The following is a 16,161-nucleotide window of genomic DNA, read 5'->3' on the forward strand; positions in this document are numbered from 1 at the left end:
TTTGACGGCCTCTGAGGTCCCTTTCAGCTCTAAACCTGAACCCACCCCCTTCATTTGTAGAGGAAGGATAGAAGACCTCCCAAAGGGGAAGTCGCTTGCCTGTGGTCACCCAGGAAGCAACCAGCAACATCTGAATCCTCACTCCACAAATGTTGCCCTGGTGGTGCTGTGGATAGAGCACTAGGCCTGGAGTTGAGAAGACACGAGTTCAAATCTAGCCTCAGAAACTCAGTAGCTGTGTGACCTGAGGCAAGACATTAGCCACTATCTGCCTCAGTTTCTTCAAATCTTAAAATAAGGATAATAACAGCACCTACCTAGGATCAAATGAGATAATATTTGTTAAAAAAAAACAACACACGGTAGTGCTATATACATCCATGCTCATTCCCTTCCCTTTCCCCCACCAGCCCAGAGCCTTTCCAGGGTCTCGGTTCCTGCCCCTCCCCACTCTGACACCGAGGACCTGATTATGGCTTTAGAGACGTAGCGGAGGGCTAAGTGAGCGGAGATGGGCCAACCCCTGGGTGCCCAGGGCCCGGAGAAGGGGCAGCCCCTTGAGTACCACACACCTTCACATTGCTCTGTGTGTCCAGGCCCTCAGCCCAGGCACTGAGATTTTGTAGCAGATGATGCACCACATTGTTCTAGGCAGGGAGAGAGGACAGTTAGAGACCACCCCTCCCCCAGTGCTGATGTCCCCCGCCATGTCCCCACCTCTTCTCTCTCCACACCAACCCTTGCCCCGGCTAGTCACCCGGGAGCCGTAGAATAAGCCTTGGAACTCCTGGATGGTGCTGAGGATCTCTGGTCCAGAGCCTAGGCCCAAGCTGGGGCTGCCCCCCAGGGAGAAGCCCCCATACCTGGAGATGAGGCAGACCCAGGCTCAGAGCAGGCCTCCACTGCTCTGTCCACAGCCCCCAATCTCCCCTCTCCTGTCCATCCTCTTTTTGTACTTCTTCACCCAAGGTCTGCAAATCTTCTTCCCTAGCATGTCCTCCCCCACCCCCCGGCCATAACCCTCCCTCCTCGCCTCCTCCTTAGGCCACCCTCTCCCCCATTCAACCACCTCTCAAAACCTACAAAGAACCTTCCTCAGTTTGCTCCCTCCTCTTCCCCCACCATGTCCCCTAGCTCACCTAATCTCATTGACATACTTCTTGGTCCTCAGCCTGAGAGAAGAGAAGAGGGTGAGGCCTTCGGTCACTCCTCCCCAGATTTGGAAAGGGCTGGGGAGGGTTTTCCTCCTGGCCACCATTCACCTAGCCAGGAGTGCCAATGCAGGGCAGGGGCAACCTCCTTCTCAGCCCCAGCCCCTCCCTCCTATAGGCCTGCCTGGGGTAAGTGGGTATGCATGACAGAGAAAGGGCTTGGGGAATGGACGAGACTAGAGTGGGCAAGGAATTAGAATAGAAAATCTTTAAAGTCCCTTCCAGCTCTGAAGTTCCATATTCTATGTTCTAAGGGCCCTCCTAGATCTGACATTCCATATTTGTGTTCTAAGGGCCCTCCCAGTTCTGACATTCTGTGCTCTAAGGGTCTCCCTAGTTCTGACATTCTGTGTTCTAAGGGCCCTCTCAGATCTGACATCCTGGGTTCTAAGGGCCCTCCCAGCTCTGTTCCCTGTGGGGTGGAGAGTAAGGATGAAGGGTAGGTGTAATAGGTGGCAGAGGTGGCAATGGGACTTTGGGGCAGATGCTGAGCAGGAGCCAGCAGAGACCTTACCCCCGACTGATGACCCGAGGATAGGTTTTAACCAGATAGTCTGAGATATTTCTTCCCGTCAGATTCTGTACAACATCTCCCGGGCCCATCTGCATCTGCTCCAAGAAAGAATCTCAGTCCAGGCACAGCCTGCCTGCCCTGCCAGCCCAGAGAAGGCTCTGCTTTACCTTCTATGGCCTCACCTGGGGAGGTGGGAGGCCCCCTGCAGCCTCTGGGCAGTCTGGGAGCATCTTCCGGGCTCCGGGGCTGCTGCATTGGCAGGCAGGGGAAGGGAACTGCAGGGTCCAGTTGCCCGTAGCAAAGACTCTAGCCACAGCCTCGGATACCGGGGGCACCCAGAAGCTGTGGTTGGTAGGCCAGGCACAGTCTTGCCCCCTGTAAGGTCACAAGAAAAGAGTCTGAGAAATGTGGGATGATTTCCTGGCTCTTACACACGTAACCATTCCTAGTTATCACACCTTCTCCCTGCCCTAATCCTGTGGGAATGAAGCACACTCACAGTGACTTGGGTCTCATAGCCCTTTAAGAGTTACAAATAAAAACACTGACGTAGGGAATGGGAGGATGCTTTAACCCCATTTTACAGAGGAGTGTCCTGAAGGCAACAGAGGCAAATTAAGTAAGAGCTCCTGGTCACACGGTCAGTAAGTGGAGGAAGTAAGACTCAGACCCACCCGATCCTCCTGCCTCCAATTCTAGAACTCCTTCCCAGACCCATGAAGGTCTCCCCAGATGCTGGAAACATGCTCTGGCGGGGGGTGGGGTGGCCAGGAAGAAAAGGGGGAGGGGGAGCAGAACAGGGTCCTTGACCTTAAGTCATGATGCCCCACAGCCAGGGTCAGAGGCACCACCAGGCAGTGGCTGAGGCCCCAACTGGGGAGGTGGGGAAGAAGGGCTGGGATGGTGTGGGCTGTGTAGAGACAGAACTGGGTAGTGGCAAGAGCCTTGGGCAAGGGGCTCAGGAGAGCTGCGCCGTGGACAGGGCTCTGCCAGTGACTCCCTGGATTGCATGACCCTGAGCAAGGCCCTCCACTCTCTGGAACTCAGTTTCCCAATGTGTCAAATGAGGGATTTAGATTAGATCTCTAAGGCCATTCTAGTTCTAATGTTCTGGGTTCTCAACTTCCTCCCAGCTCTGACATTCTGGGTTCTAAGGGCCCTTCCAGCTCTGACATCCCTTGTTCTAAGGGCCCTCCCAGCTCTGACATCTTGGGTTCTAAGGGCCCTCCCAGCTCTGACATCCCTTGCTCTAAGGGCCCTTTCAGCTCTGACATCTTGGGTTCTAAGGGCCCTCCCAGCTCTGACATCCCTTGTTCTAAGGGCCCTCCCAGCTCTGACATCCCTTGTTCTAAGGGCCCTTCCAGCTCTGACATCTTGGGTTCTAAGGGCCCTCCCAGCTCTGACATCCCTTGCTCTAAGGGCCCTTTCAGCTCTGACTTTCTGGGTTCTAAGGGCCCTCCCAGCTCTGACATCCCTTGTTCTAAGGGCCCTCCCAGCTCTGACATTCTGGGTTCTAAGGGCCCTTCCAGCTCTGACATCCCTTGTTCTAAGGGCCCTCCCAGCTCTGACATCTTGGGTTCTAAGGGCCCTCCCAGCTCTGACATCCCTTGCTCTAAGGGCCCTTTCAGCTCTGACTTTCTGGGTTCTAAGGGCCCTCCCAGCTCTGACATCCCTTGTTCTAAGGGCCCTCCCAGCTCTGATATCCCTTGTTCTAAGGGCCCTTCCAGCTCTGACTTTCTGGGTTCTAAGGGCCCTCCAAGCTCTGACAATCTGGATTCTATGGGCCCTCCCAACTCTGACATGCCCTGTCCCTGTGGTCTAAATTACAAGGTACTCTACAGAGCCAAGAGGACAGTGGGCTTCCTGGTTTGGGAAGCTTACGGGCCTGAGCTCTTCTTCCCACAAGAGCCTTGGAAGCTGGGTTCAGACAGGAGGGCATTCAACAGCTGGGCATATTTGAGGTTTCCAGGGTCATCCTCACTGTAAATAGAAAAACCATTGAGGAAAACCAAGCCCTTCTTGGATCTTGCCATCACCCCCCACCACTGCCCAGCCGGGCCCAGCCTAGCCCAGCACTCACCTGAAAAAAGAGACCTGGGACCCATACATGGCTGGCTGGAGCTCCAGAGGCGGATAGTGGCCAAACGGGGGCACGATAAGGCTGAAGAAGAGAGCCAGGCCCACAAAGAAGGCAGGGAGCACAATCTAAGAGAGCACCAGGGCCATCACAGGATGCTTGGTAAAGAGAACCTGGGGTTCCTGAGCTTCAGTCTCCAAACCCAGCCCGGTAGACCCCCCTCCTTCTGCATACCCCAGGCCTCGCTCCCCTGTGACATCCCCTGACCTGTGCAAAAAGGCCCCGGCGGCTGCGGCGGGCATGAAGGAACCTCTTGGTGAACAGGGCCCGGAGCTGCTGCCGGGTGAGGGCCCAGCCCTGCACGCGCCCAGAGGTGCCCAGCTCTCCGTGCAGAGCCTGCAACTCTGCAGAATTGACCCCTGCTGGGGACAAAAGGGCAGGAAACAGATCCATAAAAGAATCAGGTAGGGGAGTAGGAAGGTACTTGTGAAGCCACTTAAACCAGAGGTGTCAAACTTTCAGGGGCCCCACACTGCCCACACTCCAGAATGAGCCCTGGCCAGACTGGAATGTCACTGGGAATCATTTAACAAAACAAAATTATAACACAACACAGATGATGTTAACTTGTGGTTTTATAAGTCAATCTGCTATCACAGGGATCTGTGTCTGTTTGAGTTTTACTCCACTAATTAAGGCTGACCTCTTCCTCTGAGATGGGGGAAACTGAGTCTTAAAGAAGAAAAGTGACTTGCCCAAGGTCACACAGCCAAAAAGCATCAGACAAAGCCAGTGCCCCTTCTGAGGCAGTTAGGTGGCTCAGTGGATAGAGCGCTGGGCCAGGAGTCAGGAAGTCCTGAGTTCAAATCCAGCCTCAGCTGTATGATCCTGGGCTTTGGTTCAGTTTTCCCATCTGTAGAATGGGGATAAGAATAACTCTCACCTCTCAGGGTTGTGAGGAACAAATGAGAGAACCGTATAAAGCACTTGGCACAGTGCCTGGCACACACACAAATGCGTATTCCCTCTAACTTCAAACCCAACAATGCTAGGGAGGGCAGCCAGAGGCCTACTCACCCACTTCCCCATTTGCCTCTGCATGCTCCTCGCTGCTCATGCTCTGGCAGTGCGCAGAGGCCGGGGCAGGCACCCCCAGCTGAAGGGGCTGGTCCGCACCATCTGCCGAGGAGACAGAGGCTGTCTATGGAGGGAGATGCTGCTGTCTAGACCAGCGGCAGTGTGGGCTCTCAGACTTGCTCCCTGCAATGCGGGCAGGGCCTCACTGGCCCTTCCACACTCTTGCCAGACTTCTGGTGGTCAGTGGTGGCTGGCAGAGTTAGGGCCCCAATGGAGGCCAGGAAATACTGTGAGGTCACCCAGCTCCCCGTAGATGTCTACGCACCGGGGTTCAGATATCCCTCTTAAGAGGTGCAAAGAGAATTTTGAAAGATCCTCATGGTAACACAGTAATACCTTCTGGGTCTGTATCGACTCCACTGTCCTCGGCCACCTTCAAGAAGATCTGGAGGGAGAGATGAGGGGATGGGAGGGAGGAAGGCAGAGAACCCTGTGGGGTGGGGTGAGATCTGGGGAAGAGGCATCTTGGTGGGGGAGAGGAGAGCTCAGAAATAGTGGAACAGTGGGGGAGGGAAGGAAAGACTAGAAGGGGCTGGGGGAGGGAACTCTGGCCGTGAGGAGGAGAGGCAAGAGTCAGGAGGTCCAGAGCTGTAAGGACACTCAGACTCATTTGTTGTGACTCCTACACTTTAGGGATGAGGTGACAGATGCTCAGAGAGATCAAGGAACTTGCCCAAGGTGACATTAGTAAGAAGGCCTGGGATTCAAACTCAGGTCCTGTGACTCTCTGGGGCTTATTGGAAAAAGGGAGGGGAGACTCCAGAGACCCCTTTTTCCACAGAACCCTGGGGTTGGGGATGTGGATCGGAGTGGGGGAAAAATTTGGCAGTAATGTGACAAGGAGAAGAGAGAAGACTTGGGGATGGGGAGCCCAACCGGCCTTTAGCCTCCTCTACCTCCTCCAGGGTGGTGTCCGAGATCCCATAGCCGGAGATGCCAAGCTCCTCGAGGTGCCTGTCCAGCTCCTGAAAGAGCTCCCCAAAGGCCCCATTATGGGCCCCAGAGTACGGCAGGGTCAGCACCACCTCATGGCCCAGCTCTTCCACCAGCTGGGCTCCAGGGACAAGGCTCTGTACGAGTGTAAGCAGCTGCGCCACATCTGGCAAGAAGAGATGGAAGGGGCTTCAGAACCTCCTCATCACATGGGGGTGGGGATGCTTATGAAACACAGGCTGTTGTTAGAACTGAAAGAGGTTTTTGAACACAGAACATAGGATGTCAGAGCTCGGAGGGCCCTTAGAACACAGAGGGTCAGAGCTGGGAGGGCCCTTAGAACACAGAATGTCAGAGCTGGGAGGGCCCTTAGAACACAGAGGGTCAGAGCTGGGAGGGCCCTTAGAACACAGAATGTCAGAGCTGGGTTGGGGGGCGCTTAGAATATAGAATATCAGAGATAGGAGGGCCTTTGGGACACAATGTCAGGGGTGGGGGGCCCTGAGAACATAAGCTATCAGAGGTGAGAGGAAACACTGGAGCACAGCCTCTAAGGATATATGGAGTTGGCCCATCGGTGACTCACCAGTGACATTAGTCAGGCTACGTTCTTTGCTTTCTGGGCCTTTGATCCAGGTCTTCTCCAGTCTGCCATGGTGCTGGTCCTGGGGGCACAGGGGCACCATGTACAGAGCAGGGACAGTGACAAGGAGGTCTGCAGGGTCTGGATTCCTGCCCAGGGGTCTTGTGGCCTTCCCCCTTCCCATCCCTGCCCACCTCAGTCCTGCCTCCACCCCAACTGGCCTGAGCCCCCACCTTCCCAGCTTTGAGCACAGTTGGCCGGTGCTTCATGAGGGTCAGATAGTAGCCAGTGCCCAGACGGCTCTTGAGGAAGAGGGGTGACCCGCAGCAGCGCAGCTGACCCCCCGCAATCACTGCCACACGGTCTCCCAGTAGCTCTGCCTCATCCATATAGTGAGTGGACAGGATCACTGTGCGACCTGTGGGGGATGGCAAAGTGAGAAGGCTCCTGGGAGCTCTGGAGGCTTCCTGGGGGAGGCTGGCCTTCAAGAGGAAAAAGACCTCAAGGGTACAAAGAGTCTCAGGACAACCTGTGGTAATCAGGGAGGACTTTCAGGAGGAGGTGGCACCCAAAATGGGTCCTGAGGGGGTGAGGATCTGAACTGCATGGAAGAGAACATTTTCAGGAAAGACGCAATATTTCTGAGGATAACAGGATTAGAAGCCATCAAGTCCAATCCTCTCATTTTACAGATAAGATGAGTTGCCCAAGGTCTCACAGTCACTAAGCTTCTAAAAGGGCAAGATTTGAACCCAGGGCTTCCTTATTCCAAGTCCAGTGTCCTATCCGCTGCATTCTGTCCCTCCAAGAATTGAGAGAGGAGAGCCGAGGGTCCTCAGCAGGGAGGGGAAGAGGTGTCTACTCAAGGGCAACTTCTCAGTGAGCAGGTCCAGCCCCCCACCCACCTTGCCGATATTTGAGCAGCAGCTCCCAGATGCTTCGGCGGGAGAATGGGTCCACACCAGCTGTAGGTTCATCCAAGATGACCACTCGGGAGCCACCCACAAGGGCAATGGCTACGGACAGCTTCCTCTGCATCCCGCCTGAGAGAGGGAGGAGGCATTATCACTGAGCGGTCAGGACTCCCCCCCTCCAGCCTTCCTCAGTAGCTGGCACAGCCAGGAGTCCGTGGGGGAATAGGGACAGGAGGGGGAAGGCAGGGGAGAGGAAAGAGTAGAGGGGTCCCTGGTCCTGAGCTCGGCATAGGGGGCCAGCTACACTGAATCAGTCACAATGTGCCAAGTGACTTTAGAGGGCACATCTCATCCAGTCTAACGTGGTCTCACACTGTCCTGTCCCGATTTTACAGATGAAGAAACTGAGGCCTTGATAAGATAAGTGACTTATGGATAGTAAGAGGCTGCACTAGAAACTGAACCCAAGTATCCGTCTCCGCTCTCTCCAACTCCCTTGCCAATCTCATCCACTCTCCAAGTAATATGGTATCGTAGCAAAGATCAGGACCTGGTCTCCTCTTGGTACCTTCCCTCTGACACAGTTGAGCACAGAATGCAGGAGGGTTAATGGATGGGGGGAGGGGGAGGGGATGAGTCCAGGAGACAGGGATGAGAGGGCCGGGTACCTGAAGCTCACCAGAGAGGTGACGAGTCTGTTCCTGCCGCTTGTGTGGGAGCCCCACATCCTGTAGGAGGCGAGGCAGCTCCTGGCCCACCGCTGCCTGGCTCAGTCCCTTGAGACGCCCATAGAACCAGATATGTTCTTCCACAGTCAGACTGGGGGCAGGAAGAGAGCATGAGCCACACCCACAATGCCCAGGGCACTCTTCCTGAGGATATCACCAGCCTGGAACAAGGGCCCCTTCTGCCCCTCTCCTTCCAGCCCCAGACCCTGAGCACCTCAACTGGTCACAGGATGCTGGGCAAGGCTCCTTCCCCTTCTAGGTCACAGATGACGTTATAAAATGAGGGTCAATGAGATTGTTTCCAAGCCCTTCTGGCTCGAACATTTGGTCTTTTAATGTTTCAAGGCTTCTGACACCCCCATCCCACTCCTGCACCTGATGCTGCATGGCTTACAGGCCCTCCTAGATCTGACACTCTGTGTTCTAAGGCCCTCCCACCCAGCTCTGACACCCTGTGTTCTAAGGGTCATCCCACCTCTGATATTCTGGGTTCTAATGACCCTACCAGCTCTGACACTCTCTGTTCTAAGGGTTCTCCCAGCTCTGACACTCTCTGTTCTAAGGGCCCTCCCAGCTCTGACACCCTGTGTTCTAAGGGTTCTCCCAGCTCTGACACTCTTTGTTCTAGGGGCCCTCCCAGTTCTCATACCCTGTGTTCTAAGGGCCCTCCCAGCTCTGAAGTTCCATGTCAGTCCCTAGCCCTGTGACCTACATGTCAAAGAGCACATTGTGCTGGGGGCAGAGGCCCAGGTTTCGGTGCACAGCTGCTCTGTTGGAGCTGATGTCTTGACCGAGAATGAAGGCAGATCCCCGGGTGGGAGGAAACAGGCCACTCAGGATGGAACTGGGGATACAAAGAGGCAGAGCTAAGGAAGATAGAGGCTGAGGAAGCGTGTGAGCATGTGGGTGGGGCTGGGGCTTAGGGAGGGTTTTCAGAGCTGGAGAAGGGGTGAAGGGGGGAGCACGGAAGAGTTCTCTGCTCCCCGTCCCATTGGAGCCAGCTTCCTGGGACAGTCTGGGAAGGCCCCCCACATCCCGCCTGTCCCCCTGGTCCCACCCCCTCTCGGCAGGATGACACTCACAGGGTCGTGGTCTTGCCAGCCCCATTGTGGCCCAAGAAGGCAGTGATGTGGCCCTCGTAGAAGTCCAGGCTGAGCCCCTGAAGGGCGGGGCGGACACTGCCAGGGTAGTACTTCACCAGGCCTCGAAGAGACACACCCACCCGGAGCCCAGGAGGGGGGTCTTCCACCAGCACTGAAGGAAACCAGGGACCAGGGCATGAGATTCCTCCAGCCCCAGCCCAGGGAAGCCCTGACCACAAGAAGCCTGCCCTCACCACAATACTTATTACTTTGAAATACCAGGGAAATCCTGGGAGGACTGGATGGTAAATGGGTTTATAAGGCACTTGCAGTGGATGGTCTGTAATTAATTCCATTAACCTGGGTTTACTAAGGCAGACAGGTAGTCGGTATAAGTAGAGAGTATGATGGGGTTGGAGCATGAAGACACAGGTTCAAATCCAACCTCAGCAATTTATTAGCTCTGTGACCCTGAGCAAATCACTTAACCGCTATCTGCCTCAGTTTCCTCTTCTGTAACAAGGGGATAATAATAGCACCCCCTTCGAAGGGTCATTATGAGGATCAGATACCATAATTTTTGTAAAGCACTTAGCCTGGGAAATAGTAGGCACTTACTAAATGTTAGTTTTCCCCTTTCCTGAGCGCTGTGCTATAATGGACTGTAATGGGCTATATCGGAAGCTCTGTCTTCCACAGGGGTGGTGACAGGTCTACAAGGATGTCTTTTCTTTCTTGGGGGTTGCTATGGAGCCTTTAGGAGAAGTGGGATCTCTAGGGGCATGGAAGGGACATATGGAGGGGGACAGGTCTAGATGGGCTATGGGGAATCTGGAGGGCTTCAGGAAGGACGGAGGTGGGGGGCTAGAGCAGGGTTCTCCACCTTTGACACTCAGGCTGGTAAAGCCTATAGACCCCTTCTCAAAAGAAGGTTTGAAATGTACAGAATAAAGTACCCAGGAAGCTGATTAAATTGAAATACAGTTATCAAAATACTTCTTTAAAAATACAAACAAATTCACACACCCCAGGGGAAAAGCCCCTGGTATTTTAGTGAGTGTGAGCTGCATTGAGGGGCATAACAGATGTGGATGGATATAGATGGGGCTGTGCTCTTTAAGGGTATCAGTCAGTTAGGGGAACAAGCATTTGTTAAGGGTTCACCATGCACCAGGCACTGTGTGTACCGAGTGCTGGCTGGTGTGGCAACTACAGGGAGTATGAGTGGTATGGGGGATGTGAAGGGTCTCTAGGGATGTGTGACAGGTCTGTAATGGGCTGGGGGGGATCTACAGGGATGTGAAGGCCCTAGAGAGTATATGGGGAGCATGAGACCAAGGTATATATTAGGGCACGAAAGCTCTATAGGATAGGCCAATAGAAACACAGGGTGGCCTGGCTTCTAGGGGCATGAGTTCAATGGATGTGTGAGAAGTCCATTGAGGGAAATGAAGGACTTACCCTGGGTGTCATCCTTGGAAGGGGTTGGGTCCAGGCTGACTGATGCCAGCTCTCCACACCAGTAGCTTTTCCGGAAGGGAAAATTCCAGGGCTGAGGGATTCCATACTGACCTAAGGTGAGTAGGGGAGAATGGATGCCTCAGGACCCAAGAGTCCTGCCTCCCCACACCAACCCCCCTGCCCCAGGCCCTGTCTTTCTCCAGGCCTCACCAGGGCAGATGGCCTCAATATACCAGGTGGCTGTAGCATAGAGTCCAGCATCCAGGATTAGCAGAGCCTCAGACAGTGCCAGGTTGTAGCCATCATCAGCCACAGGGCTCCGGCCCATGTTGTGCCACTGAATGCCCACACCCTGCTCCTCATACAGGGAGAAGTACTCGCAGCCAAAGCCAAAAGCCACGGGAGACAACAGGCTCTACAGAGGCAGGGATAAAGGAAGGTGGACATTACCAGTGTCACCCTCTTCCCTGCCAGAGGCACTGTTTCCTGGCACAAGCCTAGCCAGCTCTAAGGCCAGGGTCCCAGAACCCAAAGGAGTTGGTATCACCAGCCCTAAGTGAGGGCTGCCCACTCCTGTCCCAACCGCCAGGGCCTGGTGTTGGCACAATTTGGCCTCCTAAAGGGAGGCAGATTAAAGTATAGGGTCTATAGATGGAAAGGAGGTGGGGATGGGGGTTGGAGTTGTAGGGAATCTAAATAGAGCATATGAGGATCTAGAGGGAACATAAGGCATCCCTGGGAGAAGGGACGTTTTCATTTTCTGTCTATATTTCAAGCATCTATCAAATGCTTTATGGTAGTCATAAATATTACGCCTTAATAAATATATGTTGAGTTGAATTGACAAATGAGAGTGTGGCGTCTAGAAGTGGTGGTCTATGGTCATGAGGAGTCTCTAGGAGGGACGTGGGGGGCATGGGGGCACAGGCTTAGGGGAGTCTCCAGGGAGCATGCTGGGTTCTTGGGTTATGTCAGAGTGCTAGAGTCTTTAGCGGGTGTGAAAGTTGTAAGGGAAATGTGTGGGGGAAAGGAGATCTAACGGGAAAGTGTGGGCTCTTGAGTCAGAACAGCGGGGTCTATGGAATAACATGGGCCTGAGAAACCTCAGGGTTAGGCAGGTTCTATAGATAGCACAGGGAGAGAGGATTCTAGGAAGATGGCAGAGTGGGTGAGAAAACTTTCGGCTCTCCAAACTTCCTCCACAAAAAAAAGACAGAACATTGCCTCAGAGCAGCAGAAATAGATGGAGGTTGTCCTCCTAAGACAATTTGAGAAGACCCCAGGAAAGACCCAACCTCCAGGGGCAGAGGTTTGGCCTGAGTGGAGTGCAAACACCTCCTCACTGGGGAATCCACAAACCACGAGCCCTGGGGGCAGGTGGGTTTGGCAGGCAGACTCAGCCTTAGGAGCAGTCATCTCATGGACTGTGTGGGGGTCTGACAGCTGAGGAGAAGACTGAAGGGCCTTCTGCTATAGAGGGACACCAAGCACAGCTGTGCTGACCAGATGCACCGTGGGCTGTGGCTGCGGGGGGAAGGACCTGGCACACACTTGGTGAATACAGGAATGAAGGGCAGGGCCCCTGTTGGCAGTGGACACTTGTAAAAGACCAGAGCCCCTGATTTCAGTTTCAGGGCAGAGAAGACAGCTGTAGTTTGCAGCCACTGAAGGGACTGCAGGGATCATTTGTGGGACATTGTGGCTGGGGGCTCTAGACATGGCTTAAGAGTGGAGAGGAGGGCCCAAGTTGGGCCTGGAGACAGACCTCAGAAAATAACTGTAAGAAGGACCTGAGGCTTGAGGCATCACTTTAGGACTAGAACTGCATTATACTCATAGATGCTAAAAACAAAGTAAAACAAAAAATAAATAAATGAAAATGAGTAAGCAAAGGAGAAAGTACCCAACCATAGATAGTTACTATGGGGGTAGAGATCTGGGTTCATATTCAGAGGAAGATAATGGAACTAAAAAAGCCACTCCTTTTTCAATGAGAAATGTCAAATGGCCTTAAACACAAAAAGAGTTCTTGGAAGAACTTTAAAAGGACGTCAAAAATCAAATAAAAGAGATCGAGGAAAAATTAGAAAAAAAAATAAGAGAAATCCAGGAAAACCAAGAAAATTATGAAAAGAAAGTCAACCAACTAGAAGTAGAGAATCAAAAACTTAAGGAAGAAAAGAATTCCTTGAAAACTAGGATTGTGCAAAGGAGAAGCTAATGACAGCATTGGGGGATCTATAGGACTATAGAATCTATAGGGGCCTGGGATCCATAAAGAACATTTGGAAGAGACCTATGGGGGAAGAAGTCTATATGGAGTGTTTGGAGAGGTCGAGGGGTATGGGAGTCTATGTGAAGTATTTGAGTCTATAGAGGTGTTGAATCCAGATGAGTGTGGGGGGGGTCTCTTTCAGGAGCAGGTATGTTTCTACCTTGTACCCTGGCAGAGTGGGTATAGGTCTTTCCCTTGTTGCCCACAGAATGGGCACTGCCCGGAGTCCCTGCAAACAGGCTCAGGGCATCAGTTCTCTGCCCAGGCCACCCTGTGCCCCACCCCCTCCCCACAGTCCAAGCCTCAGGGCTCCCTGGACAGGCACAGCCCAAGCCTCACCGCAACCAGGCGCAGGGCTGGTGGCAGTCGGTCCCTCCAGGCCACACAAAGTACATAGGGCAGGTAGAGGGTGAAGTAAAGGAGGCCTCCACAGGCAGCCGCCACATTAGCATGGGAGAAGGCGGCGCTGAACAGGAAGCTCTGGCAGACGGTGGCAACAGCAAAGGCAGCCAGGAAGAGAAAGACGAGGAAGGGGTCGCTATAGGGGAGAATGTCCCCCTGCTGCAGAAAGAAAGAGAAGGGAGTGACCTAGTCACACCCATGCCTATGCTGCCATTTTGGAGGACTCAAATGTCCTCTCACCCAACCCTTAGGCTGAGCCTGGGGATGATGAGAACCTCAAAACCCAGGGGAACGCGAGATGGTCAGGGCAGTAACAAATCTGGGGTGGGACATGGGGCCAATAGAGCAGGAACTGAAAAGAAGGCATAGGAGGGGCTGCAGGTATAGGGGTTATAGGATCATTGATCTAGAGAGGGCTTCAGAGGAAGAAAAGCAGGCCCATGGAGATTAATTTACTTGCCCGATATGGCGTAAGCAAGAAATATTAGAGGCAAGATGTTTACTACCTGGGTAAACTTTTATGAGTCACTCAGGCCTCTGTTTCCCCATCTGTTAAAATGTGGGAGCTGGTCTAGACGGCCTCAGGGTGGGAAAGGGTGGAGGGTGGCCACCCAGAGTATGGCGCCCTTGGGCTAGGGGATGAAGTAGGGAGACAGAATAGGGGCATGGGCATGAAGGGAGGGGGCCCTAGAATTGAGGGTGATGGTGGTAGGGCACCTTAGGTATGGGAGATGTCCTGGGGGGATGGAGTAAGACAGATCCTAGGCTTAAGAAACAGAATGGGGTGGGGGTGGGGAGGTCTTAGGCATAGGTGATTAAATGGGGAAGGGCCTCAGCACAGGAGAGGGACTCTGGGGTCCCTGGGTCTGGATATGTATGGGAGATAGAGTGTGAGGGAGCTCTGTGCTTATGGAATAAAATATGGAATGTCCTGGATACAGGAGGACTCTGGGATCCTTGTGTGTGAGCAATGGAGCTGGGGGTGGTGGGGAGAACTGAGTGAGTGGGATTTCCCTGGAGTTGGGGGTTCTGGGTGGGAGTGACTGAATGGAGCAGGCCTGGTCTTGGGGGATGGAGCAGGTAGGAGGTGCCAGGTTTGAGGGGAGGGGGGCAGTCCTGCATCTGAGGCGGGGGCTCCAAGTGGGTAGAGACCAGTCTTACCTTGAGGATAAAAACAAGAAGGCTGCTGCTGACCAAGAACGGCAAGAGGCTACTGATAAACCAGCTGCCCCACAGGACACTGCGGTCCAGGCCCATCGCCAGCATGGTGTCACGCAGGCGGGCTTCCTTTTCCTGAACGACGCCCTTCACCGTCAGTGCCACGGAATAGATCCAGGCGAGGGTCAGGAACAGCGGCAGTGACCGGTTCAGCACGCGCAGGAATCTGAAGGGCAGGGGGAGGGAAGGGCCCAGGCCGTCACCCTGACCTTCCACTCGACACTGAGCCCACACTCTGATGGCTCCTTCTCTCAGGTCTGAAGAGATGCCCGGGGGGGGATGTCCAACAGGGCACAGGCTACACGTGGCACCCAGCTGGGCCTAGGTATGGATGGTCAGGGCTTTGATGAGGCTCAGGGGGCTGAGAGGGAATAGGCAGAAGCCCAGGGTGGGACCACTCACACATCGTCCACATAGCAGGGGTAGGGCATCTGCTGCAGGTAGATGCTGGCAGGGCGGGCAGAGCTGTTCAGCACCCGCACGACTGCCCCCTCCAGGAGGTCCTGAAGGTAGACAAAGCCACCCCATATATAGCGCATGTCCATGACGGGATCCGCTGCTGGGCCTGGGTCCCAGAACCTGTATGGAGCAGGCAGGGACAATGGCTAACTGAACACTGCCCCTGGTGCCAGGACACCAGGCCCAGGCACCTTCCTTCCCCAGAAAGGGCTAACAGAGCAAGGATCTCCATCCCCCTGGCACCAGGCCCATCCCCTCCAGATAAAGAACCAGCCCACAGCCTCTTCTAATAATGGCAGAACTGGGAAGGACCCTAGAACACGGAATGTCAGAGCATGGAAGGCCCTTAGAACAGAGAACAGCAGTGAGATGGGCCTGGGACCCCAGTGGCCATGGGAAGGTCAGGTCCAGGCTGCCCCGCTGCTCATGCATGTCCAGGGTGAACCACCTCAGCCTCCCAACCCCACCTCCAACCTGTCTTTGATCTTATTAGTCCTAGTGACATCATCGATATCCATTCGGATCTTGACGCGGATGTGACTGGGAGCTCCCCCATCCTGAAGCCCCAGGAAGACGATGCCGGCCCAGAAGCGCCGCTGCTCCAGCAGCTCCGTGGCCCGAGCCATGAGACTGTCCTCTGTCATCACTGGCTCCAGCTTGTCCAGAGAGACACACTACACGGGGGAGGAGAAGAAGGGTAACCACTTGGGGGGTTCTAGATTCCTGACACCAGGAGGGATGGGAAGATTAGTTTGGCAGGAGCCTGGGAAAAGTCCCTAGAGTCCAACATGCATGTGTGTATGCATGTATGCACATACTGTACGTGTTCGCATGTATGCATGTGTGCATGCATTATATGTGGCTGTGTGTGCGTATACGTATACATATATATCACACATGTGTGTGCACATGTGCAGTGTGTTTATGCATGCACTTGTTATGTGGATGTGTATATGTGAGCGTGCATCATGTGTGTATTGTTTGTGTTGTATGTTGTGCACATGCATGTGCAATGTGTTTATTGTATTGTGCAGGCACATACATGTGTGTGGGCACACATGCACATGTGTACGGTATTGTGTGTATGTATATTCCATGTGCACATATGGTTACACACGTGTGTACACATGAATGTATGATGTGCATGTATATTTGTACATTATGCGT

General features: G+C 53.8%; 1 protein-coding gene across 1 annotated transcript in view; it reads right to left on the reverse strand.

Annotated features, from left to right (window-relative positions):
• ABCA7 (ATP binding cassette subfamily A member 7) overlaps positions 1-16,161 on the reverse strand; it is a 62,366-nt gene that overhangs the window by 14,252 nt on the left and 31,953 nt on the right. Inside the window, exons 13-35 of the mRNA XM_036741936.1 lie at positions 15,469-15,668; positions 14,938-15,114; positions 14,479-14,701; positions 13,255-13,476; positions 10,851-11,055; positions 10,641-10,751; positions 9,180-9,351; positions 8,810-8,941; positions 8,049-8,188; positions 7,361-7,498; positions 6,689-6,873; positions 6,459-6,537; positions 5,836-6,038; positions 5,276-5,324; positions 4,880-4,981; positions 4,070-4,224; positions 3,806-3,930; positions 3,607-3,705; positions 1,908-2,100; positions 1,726-1,820; positions 1,140-1,172; positions 758-863; positions 573-647 (exon numbers count right to left, since the gene is read on the reverse strand). Of these exons, the coding sequence (XP_036597831.1) occupies positions 573-647; positions 758-863; positions 1,140-1,172; positions 1,726-1,820; positions 1,908-2,100; positions 3,607-3,705; positions 3,806-3,930; positions 4,070-4,224; positions 4,880-4,981; positions 5,276-5,324; positions 5,836-6,038; positions 6,459-6,537; positions 6,689-6,873; positions 7,361-7,498; positions 8,049-8,188; positions 8,810-8,941; positions 9,180-9,351; positions 10,641-10,751; positions 10,851-11,055; positions 13,255-13,476; positions 14,479-14,701; positions 14,938-15,114; positions 15,469-15,668 (3,219 nt within the window). The remainder of the gene's footprint in view (positions 1-572; positions 648-757; positions 864-1,139; positions 1,173-1,725; positions 1,821-1,907; positions 2,101-3,606; positions 3,706-3,805; positions 3,931-4,069; positions 4,225-4,879; positions 4,982-5,275; positions 5,325-5,835; positions 6,039-6,458; positions 6,538-6,688; positions 6,874-7,360; positions 7,499-8,048; positions 8,189-8,809; positions 8,942-9,179; positions 9,352-10,640; positions 10,752-10,850; positions 11,056-13,254; positions 13,477-14,478; positions 14,702-14,937; positions 15,115-15,468; positions 15,669-16,161) is intronic.

This window comes from Trichosurus vulpecula, chromosome 1 (genome assembly GCF_011100635.1).
Source record: "Trichosurus vulpecula isolate mTriVul1 chromosome 1, mTriVul1.pri, whole genome shotgun sequence".
NCBI classification, from domain to species: Eukaryota; Metazoa; Chordata; class Mammalia; order Diprotodontia; family Phalangeridae; genus Trichosurus; species Trichosurus vulpecula.